This window comes from Brienomyrus brachyistius, chromosome 5, assembly GCF_023856365.1.
Source record: "Brienomyrus brachyistius isolate T26 chromosome 5, BBRACH_0.4, whole genome shotgun sequence".
NCBI classification, from domain to species: domain Eukaryota; kingdom Metazoa; phylum Chordata; class Actinopteri; order Osteoglossiformes; family Mormyridae; genus Brienomyrus; species Brienomyrus brachyistius.
In genome coordinates, this window is record NC_064537.1 from 3523826 (window position 1) to 3546756 (window position 22931).

Genomic DNA, 22931 nt, shown 5'->3' on the forward strand with positions numbered 1-22931 from the left:
TGTGCTGTGAAGGTAGGGTGTGGCAGGCCCCCTGTCCATCCCTTGTTCACCTATTGGCTCACTCCGCCCCCTACAGGTGGGGAACAGCATGGGCAACATTCAGAGCGGGTTAAATCAGCACCTGGAGCGACTGGACGAGATTTTCGCCACACGTGGTGACTATGTGCAGACGCTGCGCTTCATGCAGCAAATGGCCGACAACATCATCCGGCAACTGGTAGGCCTGCCAGACTGGGAAAACGGCAAGGTGGACCTGGCCGAGGCGGCCGATCATATCGCCCGCGCCGAGTACTACAGGTGAGGGGGAGCACGGGGACTGGGGGAAGTAGGCATCTCACAGGCAGGAGGCTGCACAAAACATCACACAAAAGTGGGAGGGGTGCCACAAATGGCAGGAGAGGTGGGCGGGACATCACACAAATCTGTGCTAGCAATCAGAAGGGTGCTGGTTTGAATCCCATGATTGCCAAGAGTGATCCTTCTCCATTGGGCCCTTGATCAAGGCCCTTAACCTGCAACTGCTTCATCCTGGTATGATGTTAACCTACATCCAGCCCTGCAAGCAGGTCCTCCGACTTTCAAGGAAAATTTGGGGGTTGCTGGCAGGTTTGGCTCTCAGGCCATCAGAAAAATCTTAACACTGTTCCATTCCATTCGGACTAGTGTGGTGCTGAGGTATGACACTGCTGCACTCGGATCTCATCCCTGAGGTGATGTGTCGTGTGGTGGGTGCAGCGACGTGCCACAGCAGCTCACACTCCTTACCTCTCCCTCTCTGCACTACCCCACATTAAAACTGTCCCGTCCCTCAATGTGAGCATAGATCGCAGTGTGATGATACTGATGCTGAGCGGACACAAAGCCCCCCCACCCACACACCCCTGGCTCTGCTCCTTCTGCGGCCTGGCAGCTGGAGTAGTCACCGAGATCGACACGTGAGGAGGATAGAAGAGGCGGCCCGTCTCGTAGTTTTCACGATGATGACAGCCGTCTAGTGCCATCCAGATCGAGACACTGGGCCAGAAAGGCTCCCAGTGACGTTTCAGCACCACCTTCCCCAGAAGGGGGCAGCAGCATCTCCTTTACAGTGTGCATAACTAAATATCTGGCTCTTACTGGCTCTAGGCACCCATGCTGTCATACTCCCTCCTGTCCTCTAGGTGGCTCACATACCTGATACTGCTGATCCTGGACCTGGTGATCTGCCTGGTGACCTGCCTGGGACTGGCCAAGCAGTCCCGCTTGCTGCTGACCACGTGAGTGTGCCCTCTCTCACCCCCTAGTGGTAGAGCAGGTGGTCTTTGATGCCGTTCCCGACGTGCGGATTCCTGCGTGGGCATGGTGCCAGCCTTCCTCCTGACAGGCCTTCTTTTCCCAAGCATGATCATTCAGCTCTTACTCACTCATTCATGGATAGTGTTGGCAGCGTAAAAGAACATTTCAGCAACAGATAAAAATCTAATTTAGGGATTTCTGTACACATGACGACGGGATGTTGTTTTGTAGTTTTTGTTATAGCTGTGCTTACAGGTGACTACATGTAACCCCTTATCCCTGCACTGTAAGTCACACAGAACAGCATCCTGGCTTCTGAGCAGGGCTTTGTCATCTGGCTGGACTTCCTGTCTGACGTTACATTTAGGGACGCGAGTATTACTGTTAGAAAAAGGTGAATATGGTATGTAACCAGAAAACAAACAGATACCTTGGAGGGAAAGGTAGTGAAGTAAGTGGCACATGGAGAAATGCTAATCTGGCTGGTGATGTGTCCAGCAAAGACGTCATGCACCGGTGGGGTACAATGCTGCAGTACACAAGTAGCTGAACCAGAACTATGTTTAGAAGATGCTCAAAAGTGAGAGACCATGACACACATGACATAGTTATGTAGAACGAAAAATGTATTTGCTAAAATAACTTCTATTTTAAAAGTAAAAAGCGAAATACATCAAACAGTAAAATTACTTGGATTGGAGGGGGTAAAACCAGTGTTCCCTTCTAGATGATAAAACGACCCCCCTCCCCCTCTTCGGGTGACATAAACAGGTACAAATCCAGGCCATGGTTTAGTTTCAACCAACCAGTTAGGTCACAGTCAGAGAGACTCAACTGACTGGTTGAAACAAAACCTTGGTCTGGATTTGTACTTTCTGAACCTCAATGTTTTACCTCAGGATATTTAAAAAAAGAAGTTCAAATTAAAATAAGGCAAAGAGTTAGCAGATCAATTAAGGTCAAATGTTATGATGGCACTTTACTTGAGACCCATGTTTTTAGCAAAAAAACATCCACAACCAACAAAAATGCATTCATAAAAAAAATTCAAATGGTTATAAATATTTATCAAAAGGAATAACACATTATAGGCCTGTTTACAGTAAAATCCTGTTATAACAGACTTCAAGGGACCTGGCAAAACAGTCCGTTTTATCCACAGTCTGTTATATCCAAAGTCCGTTATATCCAGAGTTGCTGTACGCCCAGAACACAACTACAGGACACCATTTACTCATGCCACACCCCAGCAGACACACTGGTATAGATTATTATATTGTACATGTAGTAATCCAACTTTACCTGACCAGATGCATGACTATTAATAATCCCGACTACGTATCTGCTCTGGATATCACCGGCACGCCGCACGCATTGTGGGCGGAGCCTGCATGTCCGTTATAGCGAACAAAATTACAGCTAAAAGCGGCCCTGGGGGGAAAATTTTTTGTCCGTTATAAGCGAAATTCCATTACATGCGAGTCCGGTATATCCGATTCTTTTTCTGCATGTCGTTAAAGGCGCACGGCAGGGACCAGCGGACCTCATCTGTTATAGACAATCTGAACCAATACAAAGTTGCAAATTAGCTTGGCGCTGGAGTGCGTGGGGGGTACAGTGCAGGGTAAAAGCTCTTGCCTTCAGGCACGTCACAGCGATTTTCAGGAGACAGATCTTTCTGTGTGTGTACAGGGAGTCCATCCATGAGTGCGGTGAAGTTATAACCCCCCACCCCAAACAGAATAAATCACCCCAAATAAAAGGGCCTGTTTAATTACTTTGCAAAACAGCAAAACCTGATGTGGAGCAGACCACCAAATTGGTATAATTCTTACTCTCCGTGGCCATGACCATCAGGGAGAAGTTGTCCTCACACAGGAACTTTTGATCATTGCGGGATCAGAAGAAATTCCTCTGAAAAGTTGTTGATACCTGTCTGTCTGAAAAGTTGTTGATACCTGTCTGTCTGAAAAGTTGTTGATACCTGTCTGTCTGAAAAGTTACAGAGTGTTTTCTGGGCTCTCGGACCTCAACATTACTGTGGTTGCTGTATCTTGCCAAACGGAGAATGGTTCAGACATTTGCAGGTAGCGATCAGTGCAGAAAGGCACAGAGAATCTTGGACCTGCACCCAGAGATCTGCTCAGCGCTCTGACTCCACCATCTGAAAGACATTCTTCAAAAGTCGGTTAAATGGTGGCAGTCCAGACACTATAAACTGAGGAAATCATCATGATCTTCTGAAGGGGGCAGGCAAACCACTACCTGTCTGGTCCTCAAGAGTTCTGGGATCATGTTCTGTGGATTTTTGAGTGAAAAGTAGAGGTTTTGCTCTTTCACACACAATCTACTTTTCACACACACACACACACACGAATGCATACTCTGTCTACTGTATGTTTGACTCAGCTGTCCATAGAAGACCATGAAGCTCAGGATAAATTAGTTCTGTTCCCTCAGTAAGAAGCTGATCCCAGCGGTCAGTCACTGCACTAGTGCATTACACTTTGTCACGGTGTGGCTCAAAAATTCCCACAATGCCGCAAATAGCTTCTGATTATAGGTCCCCCTGGTGAAAATGGTCCCTGTGTGTCGACTCTCGCAGCTCAGAAAATAGTCTCTTCAGAGATACCTGTGGTCCTAATAGTAGCTGGTGTCTGTAGGTTATCATGAAACTCGTGTCCTGTACTAGGTTCCTGTGGAGATTAAAGCAGCTGTGGTGGGTGCAGATTTTCATGCCTCTGAAAGCGCCCACTGTGCGATGGGCCGCACGTCCTCCAGCGTCTGTCATGCTGACGTAGCCCTTGTGGCTCTGTGGGTTAGGAAGGCTGCCGCTTCAAATCCGGTTGTCGGCAGAGTGATGTCACCACTGGGCCCCTGAGTGAGACCCTTAAACTCCAGTTGCTTCAGGGAGTGACTGACCGTGTTTTTGAAAAAAAAAATGTATGTTTTGGAAAAAGTGTCTTCTAAATGGATTAAATGTAAATGCGTCTGGTCCTGGTTTCTACTCATTTTGCTACTAATTTCAATGGCTGTTCATCCCCCATGGAGGTGTGACGTCTCTGACTGCCCCCCCCCCCCCCTTCTTTCTCCAGGATGATGGTGTTCGGCGTCCTGACCTTGATCCTCAGCTGGGCCTCGCTAGGAGCCGACCTCGCCACAGCCGTGGTGAGAAACATCGCCCTCTTCAGGGATGCTAAGTGATAGCACCTAATTCTTGCTGCTCTTCATTTTCTGTGTGTGTGTGTGTGTGTGTGTGCGTGTGTGTGTGCGTGTGTGTGTGTGTGTGTGTGGGAGGGAGGGGGACCAACGTGTCCACACTTTCTTACAATGCAAGACAAATTGCACCTAATTATTACTGCTGTTAATTGCTTGTGAGACAGCAGTCAGTGGGAAACATTCCCACTGTCTGCCCATCAGCCCCCTGGCGCTTAACACCCAGAACAGGAAGTGCACCGGACATGTGCATGAGAGACAAACAGAGGGGGAGTCTGGTAGCACAGTGGTTAAGAGCTCCATGCTGCAACCATGATGGTTGCTGGTTTGAATCCAGGACCTAATTCACCAAATGGTTTTGAGAGAGGGCAGGATGTATGAGTGTGGGGACTGAATTAAAGAAATCAGGTGCCCACCTTGCCCCCTACTCATTGCTTAGAAATACCCCCAACCCAACTGGCACTGGTCACTTTATTATAACTTATATTATTATTTATTTATGTATTGAATGTATCATATATACTGAACAAAAATATAAACGCAACACTCTTGTTTCTGCTCCCATTTTTCATGAGATGGACTTAAAGACCTACAATTCATTCCAGATACACAATATTACCATTTCTCTCAAACATTTCTCACAAATCAGTCTAAATATGTGATAGTGAGCACTTCTGCTTTGCTGAGATAATCCATCCCACCTCACAGGTGTGCCACATCAAGATGCTGATCTGACATCATGGGTAGTGCACAGGTGTACCTTATACTGCCCACAATAAAAGGCCACCCTGGAATGTGCAGTTTTGTCTCACAGCAAAATGCCACAGATGCCACAAGCATTGAGGGAGCGTGCAATTGGCATGCTGACAGCAGGAATGTCAACCAGATCTGGTATAAGGTACACCTGTGCACTACCCATGATGTCAGATCAGCATCTTGATGTGGCACACCTGTGAGGTGGGATGGATTATCTCAGCAAAGCAGAAGTGCTCACTATCACACATTTAGACTGATTTGTGAGAAATGTTTGAGAGAAATGGTAATATTGTGTATCTGGAATGAATTGTAGATCTTTAAGTCCATCTCATGAAAAATGGGAGCAAAAACAAAAGTGTTGCGTTTATATTTTTGTTCAGTGTATGTTCATCTCCTATATGCTGCTGTATTCATTGTACATATAGATTGCATTTTGTGTATAAAGCCTTGTACTACATATATAGCCCCTTTATATATTTATGTAGCCCCTTATGTATGTATATAACCCCTTGCGTAAAGTATATAGCCCCCTATGTATGTATAACCCCTTGTGTTATGTATATAGCCCCTTATGTATGTATAACCCCTTGTGTTATGTATATAGCCCCTTATGTATATGTATAGCCCCTTATGTATTTATATAAAGCCTTGTGTTACGTATATATAGCCCCTTATGTATGTACATAACCCCTTGTGTTATGTATATAGCCCCTTATGTATGTATATAACCCCTTGTGTTATGTATATAGCCCCTTATGTATGTATATAAAGCCTTGTGTTACGTATATATAGCCCCTTATGTATGTACATAACCCCTTTATGTATTTATGTAGCCCCTTAGGTAGCCCCTTATGTATGTGTATCACTCATTGTATTCAGCCCCTCTGTCTCACTCTGCCTTGTGTTCTGCACTGTAAGTCCTGTACAACCCCCGTCCCCCTCCCCGCTCCCCCCATTACGCTGTCTGTGTGCCGCACTGAGATACTGTGGGGGCAATATTTCTTGTGGCCTTTGAGCAGCTCACCGTACTCCGGGCTGTGAAAACAGACTGTCGTTTATTAGGCAACGTCCCAGAAGCTGTTAGTGATTTAGCACACACAGTCAGGGATGAATTAAGCCAAAGTAACCACTAATAATGTCAAAGAATTAATTCCTTTTCTAGTTAAGCCGCTAAGATTGCATAAAATGCCGTATTACAGCCCTGAAGGCGAAGGGCGATAAAGACGGATTAGCCGTTTTCCAACAGGCTTCTGTTTGGACAACCAAGCTGAGGACCACTGTTAGGTGAAGGTTTGAGATGTAGTCAGAGATAGTGATAGCACCCGGAGCCACAGGAGGCGAAAAGCAGCACTGAAAGGGCGGGTTTGTGTCCTGGGAGCGAGGGAGCCCAGAATGGCGGGTCCATCATGGAGGGTGGCTGCAGATATGCCTGAAAGTCACTCCCTGAGAAGATGAGAGGGAGCACCTCCCTGCTGACATGGGTGCCGCTGTGCCGGTGCTGGGAGCTTCCTGGGGCCATGTGGCTCCCTGCCTCGCAGCACGGGAAACTGACAGTGTGACTGAGACGGCCCAATTAGACACGGACAGGCAGGCTGCTGCTCAGTCCTCTAGGCTTCATGCTTATTATTTGAATGAATTTCATTGTCACTATGCTTTTTTTTTTGTTTTTTGGCCCCATTCCGTCATGGAGTGGGAGGCTGGGAATGTGTGGATAACAGGGTGACGTGGAGGCTGCGGCGCCTCCTATGGGCTCTCAGGGGGAAAGCAGGGCTTCTTTAGTCGGTGCCAATATGCAAATTTCACATGATAAGACATTGGCAGGGTCTCGGAGGAAAGGCTGCCGGGATTATTGGGCTGGATCAACATCACATAGCTCTTCTGTGTTTTCATGGTAATGATGACACTGGCTGGATGCCCCCCCCCCCCCCCCCCCGCACTCTCACACAGTGCACAGCTCATCTTGGAAGCTCTTTGTGATCATGCAGTTATCATTAACCTCCTGCTCTGTGTAAAGTGCAGTTTGAACAATACAGTTACTGGATGCCTAATGCTGTGATATTAATGGACCCCGCACCAGTGAGTCCCCCCTCCCCCGTCCCCTGTGAGTGCATGCCTGTGTATGTGCGCGCTGACAGGAAGCGGCTCCTCTTTCCTCTCCTCATCTATCCCCCAGCCAGATCTTTCATGGCCATCACGCCCAGCGTGTCACATGACTCTGCGAGTCTAATTCGAACCCGTGGGCTGCCATCAGACTGACAGCTGCTTTGTGTTCCTGAGGTGCCTGAAAGCAGACAGAGAAAATAAAACATGCCGGAATAATGAAGTCCTGCCACTGGGTCACATGCCGGCGGAATGAGCTGGAAATAACTTTAACTGATGATAACTTTAACGAGCGTCAGATGTGTGTGTGTGTGTGTGTGTGTGTGTGTGTGGGTATACTGATCCTTATGGGGACACAATGTCCCCATAACGTGATAAATATCCGTTTTTTTCCCTTATGGGGACCGGTTTCCTGGTGTGCATAAAGGAAAACTGTATTTTATAAAAATCAGTGACTGCTATGAATGGTTAAGGTTGTCATAGTTAGCGTTTGTATTTTTGCCATAGAAGTGAATGAGCGGGTCCCATAAGGATAGGTATACCCTACGTGTGTGTGTGTGTTTGTGTGTGTGTATATGTGTCTGCATGTGTGTGTGTCTGTGTGTGTGTCTGTGTGTGTATGTGTATGTGTGTCTACATGTGTGTGTGTCTGTGTGTGTGTGTGTGTCTGTGTGTGTATGTGTATGTGTGTCTACATGTGTGTGTGTGTGTGTGTGTGTGTGTGTGTGTCTGCCTTTTTCATCCTAAAGCACTGGTGTCATATCATGGTGGGAGATGATCAGAGTTCAAATTCCCTCACATCTTTCCACCTTATCATGCCTCTCACTTCCAGTCGTGTCTCCTTCTTATGTCATCGTATGTCCTCTTGTGTCATGTTGTGGCTGTTTTCATATCACATTATGTAACGTTATGATGCCACTGTCTCGTTATATCACAGCCTCCATATAACACCAAAGCCTTTCCCCAAGACATCACAGTGTCTCCTTGTTATGTCAAGACTTTTTCCCCATGACAAGACAGCCTTTCTTTATTGCATCACTAATTTTCATTGTGATGTCACTGCTGTTTCTTATGACATCAGAGCTACAGCTTTGGTTGCCGTATATCCACACTCCTGGGATCCTACAGTTATGATAATCTTAAACCTGAAAGGTCATAAGGTCTTTTTTCATGAATGTTACAACATAATACAATTTTCTTAAATCAATCTACTACTGCAGCTGAGGCATAATAAACCCTGAAGTTTGGAGGCCATTCTGAGGACTCAGATCCGTTTGCTGTTATCACTCAGCTCTTCGGATCACAGGTCACCACGCATAGATGTGCGTTTAGTATGCTGTTACTGTGCTGTGGTCAGAAGGGCTGCTTTTATCGAGGACGTAAAGAGCAGTCTGACGAGGGAATGGGTCGTAAAAATTCAGCATCTACTGCCAAGTGCAGGCAGCCCCAGCAGAGCCCTCAGCGGGATGGCGAGGTGGGGGGGCGGGACCATCGATAGAGGGATACGCTCATTTTTCCATGTGGCTCCGGCCATGCGATTTGTGAGGGACCCTGCAGGTGGCTCCCAGATGAGCTGAATCAATTCTATGTGTCAGAGAGTCGCGCCTGCGCGCATCGGGGGGGGCGCCCCAAGGCCACCTGGCCCCCATATTACGGAGAGGCAAGAAACAAGTGCTGGGATCCAGCCAGAGAATCACTGCCTGCACTCTCAGAGGACGGGGAATGGGTCACGTACCTGTCAGGGTCAGGGGTTTGAAGGCGGGGGGGGGGGGTAACAGGAGTGTAAAGGACGTACAGCAAGGTGTCCCTACAGAAATCAGCATTGTGTGAAATGCCGTTAAAACTCTAATTAAAGCTGACACAGACCTGCCGGCCGCCTACTGGCTACAAACACAGTCAGACCTCGAGTGGCACATGTGAGCCGGATGTAAGGGGAGCAGATGCATGTGGATGGGAGGAGCTCTGGCGCCCAGATCAAAGGTCAGCGACCTGTGGGTCAAGCAAGATAGAATCAGCACATATCTGAAGTGCTGCTTGAATAATTGATTTGCTAATGGGGGAAGCTATTGGAGACATGTCATGAATGATTTGTATGAGTGCTGGCTATGTATGAATAGTGGATTAGTGGATGTTTGGGTAGCAGTGGGGATTTAGAGTTGTCTATTAAAGGCATGTTATAAGCTTTCAGGGAGGTTGATTCAAAGCGAAGACATATGTTCTGTTATTAAGGGTCACGCAAAGGTCAGACCCGTTCAAATCCGGCTGTCAGAGGCAGAGATTAAGCGTTATGGAGGGCACCCTTAGTCACATTTCGTGTTTAAGGTGGATTTCTGCTCTACATGATGGGTGCTGGCTAAACTGAGGCAGGCGTTCCACCTTAACCAGCGTAACTTCCGGGCCATGCGTCCGGGTCACAGCTCGTCTGGGGGTGGCATTGGCAGCCAGGGGCGGATGCCTTTTTGTGGCAGAGGGACACAGCTGTCCAATGAGCCATTAACCCTCTGTAGTTGACGGTATCATCTGCGATGCTGCGTATCTTTCTTGTGTTTTTAAAGTTCATAACTCGCTGAAATCGTATTGGAGAAACATAAAAAAATACTGACTAAATCCGTAATCTGTCTTCTTTTTTTTGGCAGAAAAGTAAACCATGTCACCTTTCTTTGTTTTCCCTTCACTGGGGGGGATTGGGGGGTGTAGCACCGCCCTCACCTGAAGATCACTATTCGCATTATAAATACCCGCATTTCCACGTATTCAAACCGCATTCGCATGGTAATTAGATGAACAACGCAGCGGTGAAACGCGATCCAGGTACATCCCCATCAGCACCATAAAAGGGGGGGGGGGGTGTGGCCAGGTGTGAATGGCTCATTCATACACATGAGAGCTCCTACATATTCAATGGAAGGAGCCCCGAAATAGTGACATGAGTTCGGTTTTTCTTATTTATTTATCCAGCTGAATGTTGCAGCTACACCATTTAGTCATCTTCATGTAGCCAAGACTTTGGTGATCAGATATCTGGGATCAGAACAAACTGCCACCATTGCTTACTATGTACTTTTATAATGTTTCTGCAAGTGTTCCAAACTGCGTTTTGCAATGTCTATACTTTGATGTCAAATAACAAACTTCACATAAATCTGACATATTTACAAAGTACACTAAGATTAACATAAGTTTAATGCCAAAACAAATATATAAGAAATAATTTATTTGCCATGAATTAAGTTTATGATATTGAATGAAATGTGTGACCATGCCCCAGTCAGTGAAAATGTGTTCCGGATTTACAGGCCCAGTGAAGCATGCCGCCTGCCCACGGAGCCATTAGGCAGTGGGGTGGAGGGGTCTGAGGTTTACAGGCCCAGTGAAGCATGCCGCCTGCCCACGGAGCCATTAAGCAGTGGGGTGGAGGGGTCTGATGTTTACAGGTCCAGTGAAGCATGCCGCCTGCCCACAGAGCCATTAGGCAGTGGGGTGGAGGGGTCTGAGGTTTACAGGCCCAGTGAAGCATGCCGCCTGCCCACAGAGCCATTAGGCAGTGGGGTGGAGGGGTCTGAGGTTTACAGGCCCAGTGAAGCATGCCGCCTGCCCACGGAGCCATTAGGCAGTGGGGTGGAGGGGTCTGATGTTTACAGGTCCAGTGAAGCATGCCGCCTGCCCACAGAGCCATTAGGCAGTGGGGTGGAGGGGTCTGAGGTTTACAGGCCCAGTGAGGCATGCCGCCTGCCCACGGAGCCATTAGGCAGTGGGGTGGAGGGGTCTGAGGTTTACAGGCCCAGTGAAGCATGCCGCCTGCCCACGGAGCCATTAGGCAGTGGGGTGGAGGGGTCTGAGGTTTACAGGCCCAGTGAAGCATGCCGCCTGCCCACGGAGCCATTAGGCAGTGGGGTGGAGGGCTCTGAGGTTTACAGGCCCAGTGAAGCATGCCGCCTGCCCACAGAGCCATTAGGCAGTGGGGTGGAGGGGTCTGAGGTTTACAGGCCCAGTGAAGCATGCCGCCTGCCCACAGAGCCATTAGGCAGTGGGGTGGAGGGGTCTGAGGTTTACAGGCCCAGTGAAGCATGCCGCCTGCCCACAGAGCCATTAGGCAGTGGGGTGGAGGGGTCTGAGGTTTACAGGCCCAGTGAAGCATGCCGCCTGCCCACGGAGCCATTAGGCAGTGGGGTGGAGGGGTCTGAGGTTTACAGGCCCAGTGAAGCATGCCGCCTGCCCACAGAGCCATTAGGCAGTGGGGTGGAGGGGTCTGAGGTTTACAGGCCCAGTGAAGCATGCCGCCTGCCCACGGAGCCATTAAGCAGTGGGGTGGAGGGGTCTGAGGTTTACAGGCCCAGTGAAGCATGCCGCCTGCCCACGGAGCCATTAAGCAGTGGGGTGGAGGGGTCTGAGGTTTACAGGCCCAGTGAAGCATGCCGCCTGCCCACGGAGCCATTAAGCAGTGGGGTGGAGGGGTCTGAGGTTTACAGGCCCAGTGAGGCATGCCGCCTGCCCACGGAGACATTAGGCAGTGGGGTGGAGGGGTCTGAGGTTTACAGGCCCAGTGAAGCATGCCGCCTGCCCACGGAGCCATTAAGCAGTGGGGTGGAGGGGTCTGAGGTTTACAGGCCCAGTGAAGCATGCCGCCTGCCCACGGAGCCATTAGGCAGTGGGGTGGAGGGGTCTGAGGTTTACAGGCCCAGTGAAGCATGCCGCCTGCCCACGGAGCCATTAGGCAGTGGGGTGGAGGGGTCTGATGTTTACAGGCCCAGTGAAGCATGCTGCCTGCCCACGGAGCCATTAGGCAGTGGGGTGGAGGGCTCTGAGGTTTACAGGCCCAGTGAAGCATGCCGCCTGCCCACGGAGCCATTAGGCAGTGGGGTGGAGGGCTCTGAGGTTTACAGGCCCAGTGAAGCATGCCGCCTGCCCACGGAGCCATTAGGCAGTGGGGTGGAGGGCTCTGAGGTTTACAGGCCCAGTGAAGCATGCTGCCTGCCCACGGAGCCATTAGGCAGTGGGGTGGAGGGGTCTGAGGTTTACAGGCCCAGTGAAGCATGCCGCCTGCCCACAGAGCAGGGCTCGCCCTCCCTTCTTCCCCACTCCGCTTCGCGTCCCTTTGATTTCCTGTCTCTTTTTTTATTTCCCTCTAGTCCTATAAAATGTATAAAATAAACAATGCGACAGTCACTGCTGTGTCACAAGCCGCTATGTTTACCTGATATACTAACTGCAGCCCCCTAAAGCTTTTCCGGTTGGTGCTGGTTGCCTCGTACCGCAGTGGTCAGACCTGACGCTTGCCAAGAGAGACGTATCGTCCACAGTTTCCTTTTGGGGTTCTGATCCCACCAAGCCTATGATGATTTTTGGGATGCGATCCCCATACCTAGTGAGGGGAGATCTCCATGGGGAACACCAGGAGCCTCACACCTCCCTGCCTTGTGTGTGGCGTCTGCGTGCTCTCGCGGTGTCTGCAGAGCGTTTCTCTGGTAAATGCTTTCCTAAAATGGACTCATGTTGTATAAGCTGATGTGTCCTATCACTGTGCCATAAGGGTGACCTGTCCTCACCTGTCCTCACCTGTCCGACCCCCCCAGGGCATCAGTGACTTTTGCGTCTCACCTGACAAGTTCCTCATGAATCAGACCAAGGACTTCATCACCGCCGGTGAGTGAGAGGGTGTTGCCGGTTGGGGGCTATGCTGTGCTGTGGCTGTGTCTGTGTCTATGCTGTGTCTGTGTCTGTGCTGTGTATGTGTCTATGCTGTGCTGTGTCTGTGCTGTGGCTGTGTCTGTGTCTATGCTGTGTCTGTGTCTATGCTGTGCTGTGTATGTGTCTATGCTGTGTCTGTGCTGTGTATGTGTCTATGCTTTGTCTGTGCTGTGGCTGTGTCTGTGTCTATGCTGTGTCTGTGTCTATGCTGTGCTGTGTATGTGTCTATGCTGTGTCTGTGCTGTGTATGTGTCTATGCTTTGTCTGTGCTGTGTATGTGTCTATGCTGTGCTGTGTCTGTGTCTATGCTGTGTCTGTGCTGTGTATGTGTCTATGCTATGCTGTGTCTGTGTCTATGCTGTGTCTGTGCTGTGTATGTGTCTATGCTGTGCTGTGGCTGTGTCTGTGGCTATGCTGTGCTGTGTCTGTCTCTTTATCTGAGTCTGTGTCTGTCTGAGTCTGTGTCTTTGTGTGTATCCATGTGTCTGTGTCTCTGTGTCTGTGCTGTATCTGTGCTGTCTGTGTCTCTGTGTCTGTACTGTCTCTGTATTTGTGTCTGTCTGTGTCTTTGTGTGTGTCCATGTGTCTGTGTGTGTCTGTGTGTGTCTCTGTGTCTGTGCTGTCTATGTGTCTGTCTGTGTCTGTGTCTTTTTCCGTGTGTGTCTGTGTCTGTACGTGTCTCTGATATACAGTGTCTGTCTTGTCTTGCAGACATTACGCACTACTACCTGTACTGTAGCCAGACCCTGCCCAGCCCCTTCCAGCAGGTAACTGCATGTGGGGGAAAGATCAACCGGGGATCCGTGTCTGTGTTTGTGCACCGGAGCATTTCTGCACTGTGCTCCCATTAAATGGTCTGTAATTACTGATGATTAGAATTTGATTGTGATTCGCACACCCGAGGTTTTTAATACAGGGCTCTGAGAAGCCCAAATCCCTCTCACTACACACACCCACGTGTTCTTCCCCATTGGCTCCCTGTGATTGGCATCTCAGGCCCCGCCCCCTTCCAACAGGCCCTACCTCCTTCCCACAGGCCCCGCCCATCAGTCACTCTCGGCTCGGATTTCATTTTCTTCCCCCAATTGCTTCTTCAGTCCCTGTGGGCAAAATGAGAGAAGTTTTAATGAGTAAGATCAAAACAATCCGGAGTGTGGCAAAGGCAACTTCCTTATTCTGGAGGGGGTGGGGGGTACGTGGATCATAGCATTGGGAAGAACTCCGATCGGGGGATCAAAGGAGATCCGCTTTCGGATGGCTGGCTGCGTGCGTGTAAAAGTGCTCGCCTCTGGCACCTTCCTCCACAAAATGGTTCTTTTGAAAGTCAGACTATGTTTTTTATTTCTTGATTTGGATTTAAATTACGATAGCACCGTCCACTATCTCCATACCCCCATCCTCTCAGAGGGTTTTGGTGTCCTGGACTAACGGTACCGGCCTGCACATGAAGGCCAGGGCTGGCCGGACCCTGTAGAGTTCCGTCCTGGATGGAACCATGGGACCTGGCGCCATCTGCTGGCTGATAGCTGCAACTGCAAGAGTGAGTGATCAGTATCCTTGCTCGTTTCGCAGGCACTGACCATATTCCAGCGGTCGCTGACCACCATGCAGATCCAGGTGCAGGGCCTCCTGCAGTTCGCTGTGCCTCTCTTCCCCACAGCAGAGGTGAGTCCAGGAGCTGGCAGCGGGCAGCGTGGGGGTCTAGCTCAGCCCAAGCAATATGAAATGCTCCCTAACAGTCTGGATGAAAGCTGAAATCTTCTCCTTTTAGGTATGCTGAAAGCTTGCCAGTCCTTTATAGACTTAAATGCAAATTTTTCCCAGCATCCTCTGTCACTGCTATGTAGGGATGACGAACAGTCGACAGAAATAAACGTTGCCCAAAGGATAATGTTTGATTGCCACCCCCGCAGAACACGGTTCGTGCTCACAGGACATCTCTGTAACACAATGCCGGGAAACACTCCCTCACGACAACCCGTGTGTGTGTCTGCGCTTTCATCGGGGGTGTTAACTACAAGCTGCCTGTTAGCACTTGATCTCAGTTTGTGCGACTGAGCTGTTTGCTTATGGTGAAGCAAATCCAGTTGGTGAGCCGTGCTGGTTAAAATATGCCTCATTAATGCATTTCATTCTGGAAGGCTCTGTGGGCGGGCTACGAGCCCAAATAGCTGCAGCAGTGACATCTGTCAGGGTGTGAAATAATAATCAATAGCAGATCACTTTAGACATGTGATTGGCACGTAATTAGTGTCACTCACGAATGATGCTAATAGCGTTCTGATGCCGTTCTTGCCAGCTCAGCCAACCTTTGTGTTTAAGGCATATTCTGAATGTTTGCCACCAATCAGCACCTACAATATAAAAGAAACGTTCAACTCAAAAGTCTGATTCAATGTTTAGGGTGTATATAGGGTATTATTGAGGTCATACATGCCTGTACTAATTGATGGTACTGCATTAATTTGTCCCAGGATAAAGCTACAGTCATGCTTGCTTGTTTTTTCTCGGCCGTACCTACGCTTCCCAGATTAAACTCATCCAGCAGTCGGGTAAATGGATTTTTAAAAAGTGCTGTTAAAGTCAGTACTCTTCAGAAATGTACAAACTAATTTGACAGGAACTTCTCGCTCATTTTGTACGTCTTGAGTACTCTGTCAGGACGCTGATGTTCCAGTGTTGAATACACTGTCCGGACCCTGTCAGTAAGGTACAGAGTTCTCTGTCGCGGTACTGTTAGTAGGGTATTGAGTTCTTTGTTAGGGCACTGTCAATAGAGTGCTGAGTTCTCTGTCAAGACACTCGGTAGGAATACTCTGTTCCACAAATGTCAGTACAGTGTTGAGCACTTTGTCAAAACTGTCAGGAGGGTGTTGAGTACTCTTCAGGGCACTGTCAGTAAAGTGTCATGTACTCTTTTAAGGCAGTCAGTAGGGTGTGAAGTACTCCTCAGGCACTGACAGTATGGGGTTGAGTACTCTGTTAGGACCCTGTCAGTAGGGTTTTGAGTACTCAGATCTCACTCCTCCTCAACTCTTTCTTGCAGAGGGACCTGCTGAGCATCCAGTACCTGCTGAATTCCTCGGAGGCTAGTCTGCACCAGCTCACTGCCCTGCTGGACTGTCGGGGGTTGCACAAGGTAGGGGCAGCCTCTCACTAAGGAATGGCAACATGTGGGGGGGGGCGCAGCCTCTCACTGAGGGATGGTGTCATGTGGGGGGGGGGGCAGCCTCTCACTGAGGGACGGTGTCATGTGGGGGGGGGGGCAGCCTCTCACTGAGGGACAGCATCATGTGGGGGGGGGCAGCCTCTCACTGAGGGACGGCATCATGTGGGGGGGGCAGCCTCTCACTGAGGGACGGCATCATGTGGGGGGGGCAGCCTCTCACTGAGGGACGGCATCATGTGGGGGGGGGCAGCCTCTCACTGAGGGACGGTGTCATGTGGGGGGGGGGGGCAGCCTCTCACTGAGGGACAGCATCATGTGGGGGGGGGGGGCAGCCTCTCACTGAGGGACAGCATCATGTGGGGGGGGGGGGCAGCCTCTCACTGAGGGACAGCATCATGTGGGGGGGGGGGGGCAGCCTCTCACTGAGGGACGGTGTCATGTGGGGGGGGCAGCCTCTCACTGAGGGACGGTGTCATGTGGGGGGGGGGCAGCCTCTCACTGAGGGACAGCATCATGTGGGGGGGGGGGCAGCCTCTCACTGAGGGACAGCATCATGTGGGGGGGGGGCAGCCTCTCACTGAGGGACAGCATCATGTGGGGGGGGGGGGCAGCCTCTCACTGAGGGACAGCATCATGTGGGGGGGGGGGCAGCCTCTCACTGAGGGACGGTGTCATGTGGGGGGGGGGGGGGGCAGCCTCTCACTGAGGGACGGCATCATGTGGGGGGGGGGCAGCCTCTCACTGAGGGACGGCATCATGTGGGGGGGGCAGCCTCTCACTAAGGGATGGCATCATGTGGGGGGGGGGGCAGGCCCGTGACCCTGTTAATCTGGGAGTGATGTTAACAGGTGCATCTGCGTGTGTATGTGTGTGTCTGCATCTGTGCACGTGTGTGTGTCTGTGTGCATGTGCCTGCGTCTGCGTGTGTATGTGCCTGCGTCTGCGTGTGTATGTGTGTGTCTGCATCTGTGCACGTGTGTGTGTCTGTGTGCATGTGCCTGCGTCTGCGTGTGACCCTGCGGCCGGCAGGACTACCTAGAGGCTTTGCTGGGCGTGTGCTACGACGGCGTCGAGGGCCTGCTCTACCTGTGCCTCTTCTCCTTGCTGGCGGCCGGCGCATCCTGTGCCATGCTGTGCGTCGTGCCACGGGTCCTCAGACGTATCGCCGCCCGGTGAGTCTGCAACCCCGCCCCCTCACCCCTCCCTCCGCTCTCCCTCTGAGACTCGGTGCCCCGCCCCCTCACCCCTCCCCCCCCCGAGACTCGGTGGCCTGTCCCTCTGGCCCAGGGAGCGCGACTATGACGACATGGATGAGGAGGACCCGTTCAACCCGCAAGCACACCGAATGGCGGCCCGCAACCCCGGCCGCAGCAACCTGCACAGCTTCTGCAGCTACAGCAGCAGCCTGGGCAGCCAGAGCAGCCTGCAGCCGCCCACACAGGCAGCCAGCAACGCACCCGTATCCGAGTACATGTGAGCGCCGTACACACTCCGCCCCAGGACTCTCACACTCACTGCTTGTTATTGTGAATGTAAATTAATTGGAACACAAGGTGGCACTAGTGTCCCACTCTGCTCTCCTGTCTCCTCCCCCCAGGAACCAATCAGTGCTCTTCGGGGGGAACCCTCGTTACGAGAATGTGCCGCTGATTGGCCGAGGATCCCCGCCCCCCTCGGTGTGTTGGGTCCCGTGACGATACACCACACACGTGCATCATGCGTCGTAGTGGGAAAGTGTCAGGAAGGTTCTGCTGATCAGCCTGGGGATTCAGCACCAAGCCGCACCGGGACACTAGGATGGGATCCGGAAGGATCACTCCTCAAATTCCTATGCGTGTGTTTGTGGGTTTGACCCAACGCACAGTGGCATCATGACATTTCGCTATGGCCAGGGGGTCATATATTGCCGTTCGCAGCACTGACATCTAAGTGAGGCATTTGTCATAAATACCTAACATCTGAGAGGGAAAGACAAGCACAAGGCCATTGCTGACATGATTAGATGAGGCCTTAGGCTGCCCCCTGCTGGTCACTGCCACAGTTGCATGGTCTGTTACAAGGTACTATGCTCAGGTATTATGTGGCTTTTTTAGCGATTAATGGGGCCCCATCAGCCTTTATAACACACCCCTTTGTATTAATTACATTTTTAACCCCCTTTGGCTTTGAGACAATTTGGCTGCCTGGGAGATGCCAGCCCTGTGCTCTCCGGAAAGGCTGAGGATTCCCTTCAGTTCGGCCCCCTGCCTGTTGTGTTAAGCTCACCTCCTGCTGGACAATCCTGGCCATTTCCCAGAGACTCGCCATGCTTTGTGTGCTCCATAAGGCACCTACCAGCCACACTTAAACCCCATTGTCCCTTTTGATTCTGGCCTTCGGCTGGGGAGCGGATACCTTCCGGTCACTGTTCCTACTGCTCCTGCTCCAGCACCAGACGTACACTGCAGCTGTAGGAGACGTCACACTGTGTTGCTCCTACTCCAGCATCAGACGTACACTGCAGCTGTAGGAGACGTCACACTGTGTTGCTCCTGCTCCAGCATCAGACGTACACTGCAGCTGTAGGAGACGTCACACTGTGTTGCTCCAGCTCCAGCATCAGACGTACACTGCAGCTGTAGGAGACGTCACACTGTGTTGCTCCTGCTCCAGCATCAGACGTACACTGCAGCTGTAGGAGACGTCACACTGTGTTGCTCCTGCTCCAGCAGCAGACGTACACTGCAGCTGTAGGAGACGTCACACTGTGTTGCTCCAGCTCCAGCATCAGACGTACACTGCAGCTGTAGGAGACGTCACACTGTGTTGCTCCTGCTCTAGCAGCAGACGTACACTGCAGCTGTAGGAGACGTCACACTGTGTTGCTCCTGCTCCAGCAGCAGACGTACACTGCAGCTGTAGGAGACGTAACATTTGACAGTGTTCTTACCAGAAAACAGCCACTGACTGGCGTGTTTCTGTTAAAACCATTTCAGATACAATTTTTAAAAATGTATTTAAAATTTTTAACAGGAATTAAGAACTGGGTTTTGTATTAAGAAATCATGTCATATACATGCAGGGCATTTTGAAATCATTACTATAATTTTACTATCGGTGCTATTTTAAATTTAAATGCTGCAGATTGTATCTGTCTTTTAACTTTTTAAGGACCAACAAAAGCTTTTAACCGTGTGTGTTTACACAGGCTGGTCAGGGACCCGTTTGCCATAATCCTCCTCTCTTCCCCTTCTGGAGCGTTTACATATATACACAAAGCCTAGGAGTCTTCAGCTAATAGTTTCTTTTATTTTCTGTTTGTTCGTATGTTTGTGTCTTTCTCCTTTTCGTTTCCTCCTTACCTGAATCCCCTTTCTGGAGGTGTACTTTCAGCCTTTTAGCAACGCAGTAAGTTTTCTCCGGATCTCTGTGTCAAGCGAGACTGGTGCTTCATCCCCTAACCCTAACCCTCCCCAGCTCACTCGTCCTGTGATGGTCTGCTTTTGCCTCTCCACTCTTACCGGTGTTTTTGGGGGGTCACATGAGGACATTGCAGCCTTTCCTTGATGCGCCTCTCCATCCTCGTGCTCCAAACTCAGACACTGTCCCCTTTGGTCTCCCCCATCTGCTCCCCGTCTGCCCCCCCCAGGGCTGCCCCCGCTGTCACTTTGGGTTCCTCTTCTCCGTCTCTCACTGTCCAACTGTCCCCCTCACTTTCTCCACTTATGACTGTTGCCCTATCGTCTGTTTTTAGAAATCTCTAGACAAGTTAGATCCTCCCTTCACTGGGAGGTTGGCCATTCCATGATGCCCAGATTATTATTCTTACCTGTTTGTTTCCATGGTGATGGCGCCATACTAATCATGTGACTCTCTCCCCCCTTGTCTCCCACAGTACTCCCCCAGCATGAGGGCCAACTACTTGTCTATGACAGAAGACCAAGTCAGACACTTCGGAAATGACTTACGGGCATAGACCTACACCCACCTTGCATCCTCAGCCCCGCCCCCCGTCACTATCCCCCAATCACAACCTTCCAGGCTTTGAGATGGACTGCTGTCTCCCCCAGTGACCTTGGGAAGGAATTTTCTTGTGATTCTACCACAGAACATTCTAGAGCACAAAGTAAAACCTGCAACTGCTGATATGCCTTAATGTCAGCGTTCCACACGTAACACTTTACGGTCTACGGTCTTCCCGGAACCCAGCAATGGTCACAGTGATGTGTAAATTAATTAATCTCCTTACATCTTGCTTCAGACAGTGCAAGGATGGGGTGTGTCACCTTAAGGTCACCTTAATCTCCAGTGTGGGGCTCGAAGCTGACAGCTACCTGGTAGCCATGGTGTCCTCAAACACCGTGGACAAAGTACATTAGCAGCACAGTTTTTATTGTCCAAGCCAAAAAAAGCCCAGTGAACAGTTTTAACGCTTTCAGGAACCATTTTATTGGCCTTTCAAGCACATGCATGAATTCTCCGTGCTTTGACAGCATTAGGAAATCATTTTTCTCTAATCTTGAATAATATTCTTCTTGTTTGCAAACGTGTTTCTTTCCAAGCAGTAAAATGGAAAAAGATCCACGTGAATATAGGCACTGGTGCTAAATTTCTTTTTGCACAATAAAAGTTTTCGGCCCTTTCGGACAGATGTCAAAAACATCTTTTAAGTGATATTTAATATACATGAGAAAGCCAAAATAATTATTCCAGTTTTCCAACTCTGAGTTACAGGGAACGAATACTAAGCTTTGTTTTTCGGTCTGAGGTAGAATCTGAGATTCCTTAGCCCCTTTATTGGCTTAACATTTGAAGCAGTCCCAGTGAAATTTGGTTATGGGGTTTAATATGTGACATTTCTCCCATTAGGTAGTTGATTTGATTAGAATTTTTGTAAGTTTGTAATAAACAGCTCTTTGAAGTTTGTTATAAAAAGAAAAGTTTACCCAATATGGCTGAAGTTATTGTAATAACTGAGTATTAGAAGTTTGATTACAGAATCTATATGCTGTTATATATATATACGCCGTTCCAAGCCACACCAAAACACCCGCAGAGCCAATAGGAAAAAGCCCAGTCAAAGCCTATTCGGGGGGGGAGGGGGGCACTGGGCGCTCTGCAGACACTTAGTGTGCTTATGTCTTGGGCCAGTCCTAAATAGGAACAAAGGTAACCCCCCACCTGAAGGCTCTTTTGGGGAGGGGTCTTGTGTTTGTATTGTTTGCCAGATGCAGCACAATAATATGTCAGCTGCTGGTTGACTGGAGGACCAGACCAGGGTCTTAGACCTTCCAGCTCAGGACCTTAGTGTGGATGTGATCAGCACAATCACCTCCAAAAGAGCATCTCCCCACACTGGCAGCTTTGGGCAGACCTACCCCCCCCCCCCCCCTCACACACACACACACACACACACACACACACACACACACACACACACCTGTACAGTGCCGTTGTGTCTTACCCTGCAGTTCCGTACGTAAACACAGGCTGGGTGGACACACCCCCAATAAGGGATTCTGGGTACCTCCTCAGTCCATGCACAAAAATTCCCTGGTAACTCGTTCCCATTTTTCAGTTCAGGACACCTTAGCATGACCGTACTCCAAAGTCGAGGGCTGGATTTGTCTATCAGCTTTTCCGACGTTCATAACTTTAATTTAAAGTTTTAGCGACCTAACTCGATTTGTGCCATGCTAACTTGATGTGCGTGATGTGTAGTGCACAAGCGGTGTTGTGTGTTGGAAGCTATTCTGTCACCACTTTACACCAACGCCGTGTCTGGATATCAGTACGCCGGGCGCATAGAGCTCAGACCTTGTTTCCGAGTTTGATACAGGATGACTTGATGCGTGCTTTATGAAGGTGCGGTGTGCCTGTCTCTTCCTCGCCAAACACCGGGGCCGTCGATCCAGGGAAGGAACCGGAAAACAGCACTTGTGATGTTGCCTGAAGAGGACTGTGAAAGCGAGGAGCCGAGACCATTCTGGGAAACCACAAGTTGCTTCTTTTGGGAAAGATTGTGCTGAAAATTGTTTCATCCCCCGGTGGAAAAACTATGTTTACTAACACTGTCTTCCATTGTCTAAACCTGGCCAAGTTCTATGAAAATATGATCTGGAAAGAATCCTGATTTCCGAGTGTTCATTTACTGATTACATTGATCCGTTTATTTTTATTTGTTTTTCTCGTTGCATGTAACGGTGTTTGAATATAGCACTGCCTACAACCACTGATAATGGTGCTTTGTGTATAGCGCCCCTACTGGCTGGGCTTTAAAAAGGTGTTAAGATACATTTAAGTAGGAAATATGTGTGTGATTGTAGTCTGCATTTTGGCACAAATCATGTAATCCTTGATACTTCAGATAGAGGATGTAATGAATCAATAAATATTATTACCTTATTATAAGATTATACATGTTGTGTTTTATTATAATGAATTGGATGTTTTTCTCTAATTTTGATATATCTTTTGTTAAGCTGTATTCGATTTATATTTAATTTTAAACTTCTGGGGAATGCTACTGAAGATTTAATAAAAAAAAACTTTCTCTGAACGTGCCTGCTTTTTTACAAGCTGAAGCGCCAAACCAGTGCAATGCTAATTCGGCCCACAGCTACGGATGTCCCGGGCTTCCGTGAGCTTAGCAGAAATATCGCACGATTAAAGCCACCTTGAGGCGCAGTGGTTAAGGAACTTAATTAAAGAACCTACCAATACCAGTCCGCTCACACGGTCAGTTTTA

General features: G+C 49.6%; 1 protein-coding gene across 2 annotated transcripts in view; it reads left to right on the forward strand.

Annotated features, from left to right (window-relative positions):
- Positions 1-22588, forward strand: part of ttyh2 (tweety family member 2) — a 39097-nt gene extending 16509 nt beyond the window's left edge. Inside the window, exons 3-14 of one of the 2 annotated variants that reach the window (XM_049015340.1) lie at positions 77-297; positions 1161-1256; positions 4371-4443; positions 12921-12990; positions 13747-13802; positions 14608-14700; positions 16082-16174; positions 17234-17376; positions 17492-17677; positions 17802-17880; positions 19565-19591; positions 20079-22588. In XM_049015340.1, the coding sequence (XP_048871297.1) occupies positions 89-297; positions 1161-1256; positions 4371-4443; positions 12921-12990; positions 13747-13802; positions 14608-14700; positions 16082-16174; positions 17234-17376; positions 17492-17677; positions 17802-17880; positions 19565-19591; positions 20079-20159 (1206 nt within the window). In that variant the 5' untranslated portion in view covers positions 77-88 and the 3' untranslated portion in view covers positions 20160-22588. The remainder of the gene's footprint in view (positions 1-76; positions 298-1160; positions 1257-4370; positions 4444-12920; positions 12991-13746; positions 13803-14607; positions 14701-16081; positions 16175-17233; positions 17377-17491; positions 17678-17801; positions 17881-19564; positions 19592-20078) is intronic. The other variant, XM_049015339.1, reaches the window with a different exon arrangement.
- The last annotated feature ends 343 nt before the right edge of the window (positions 22589-22931 follow it).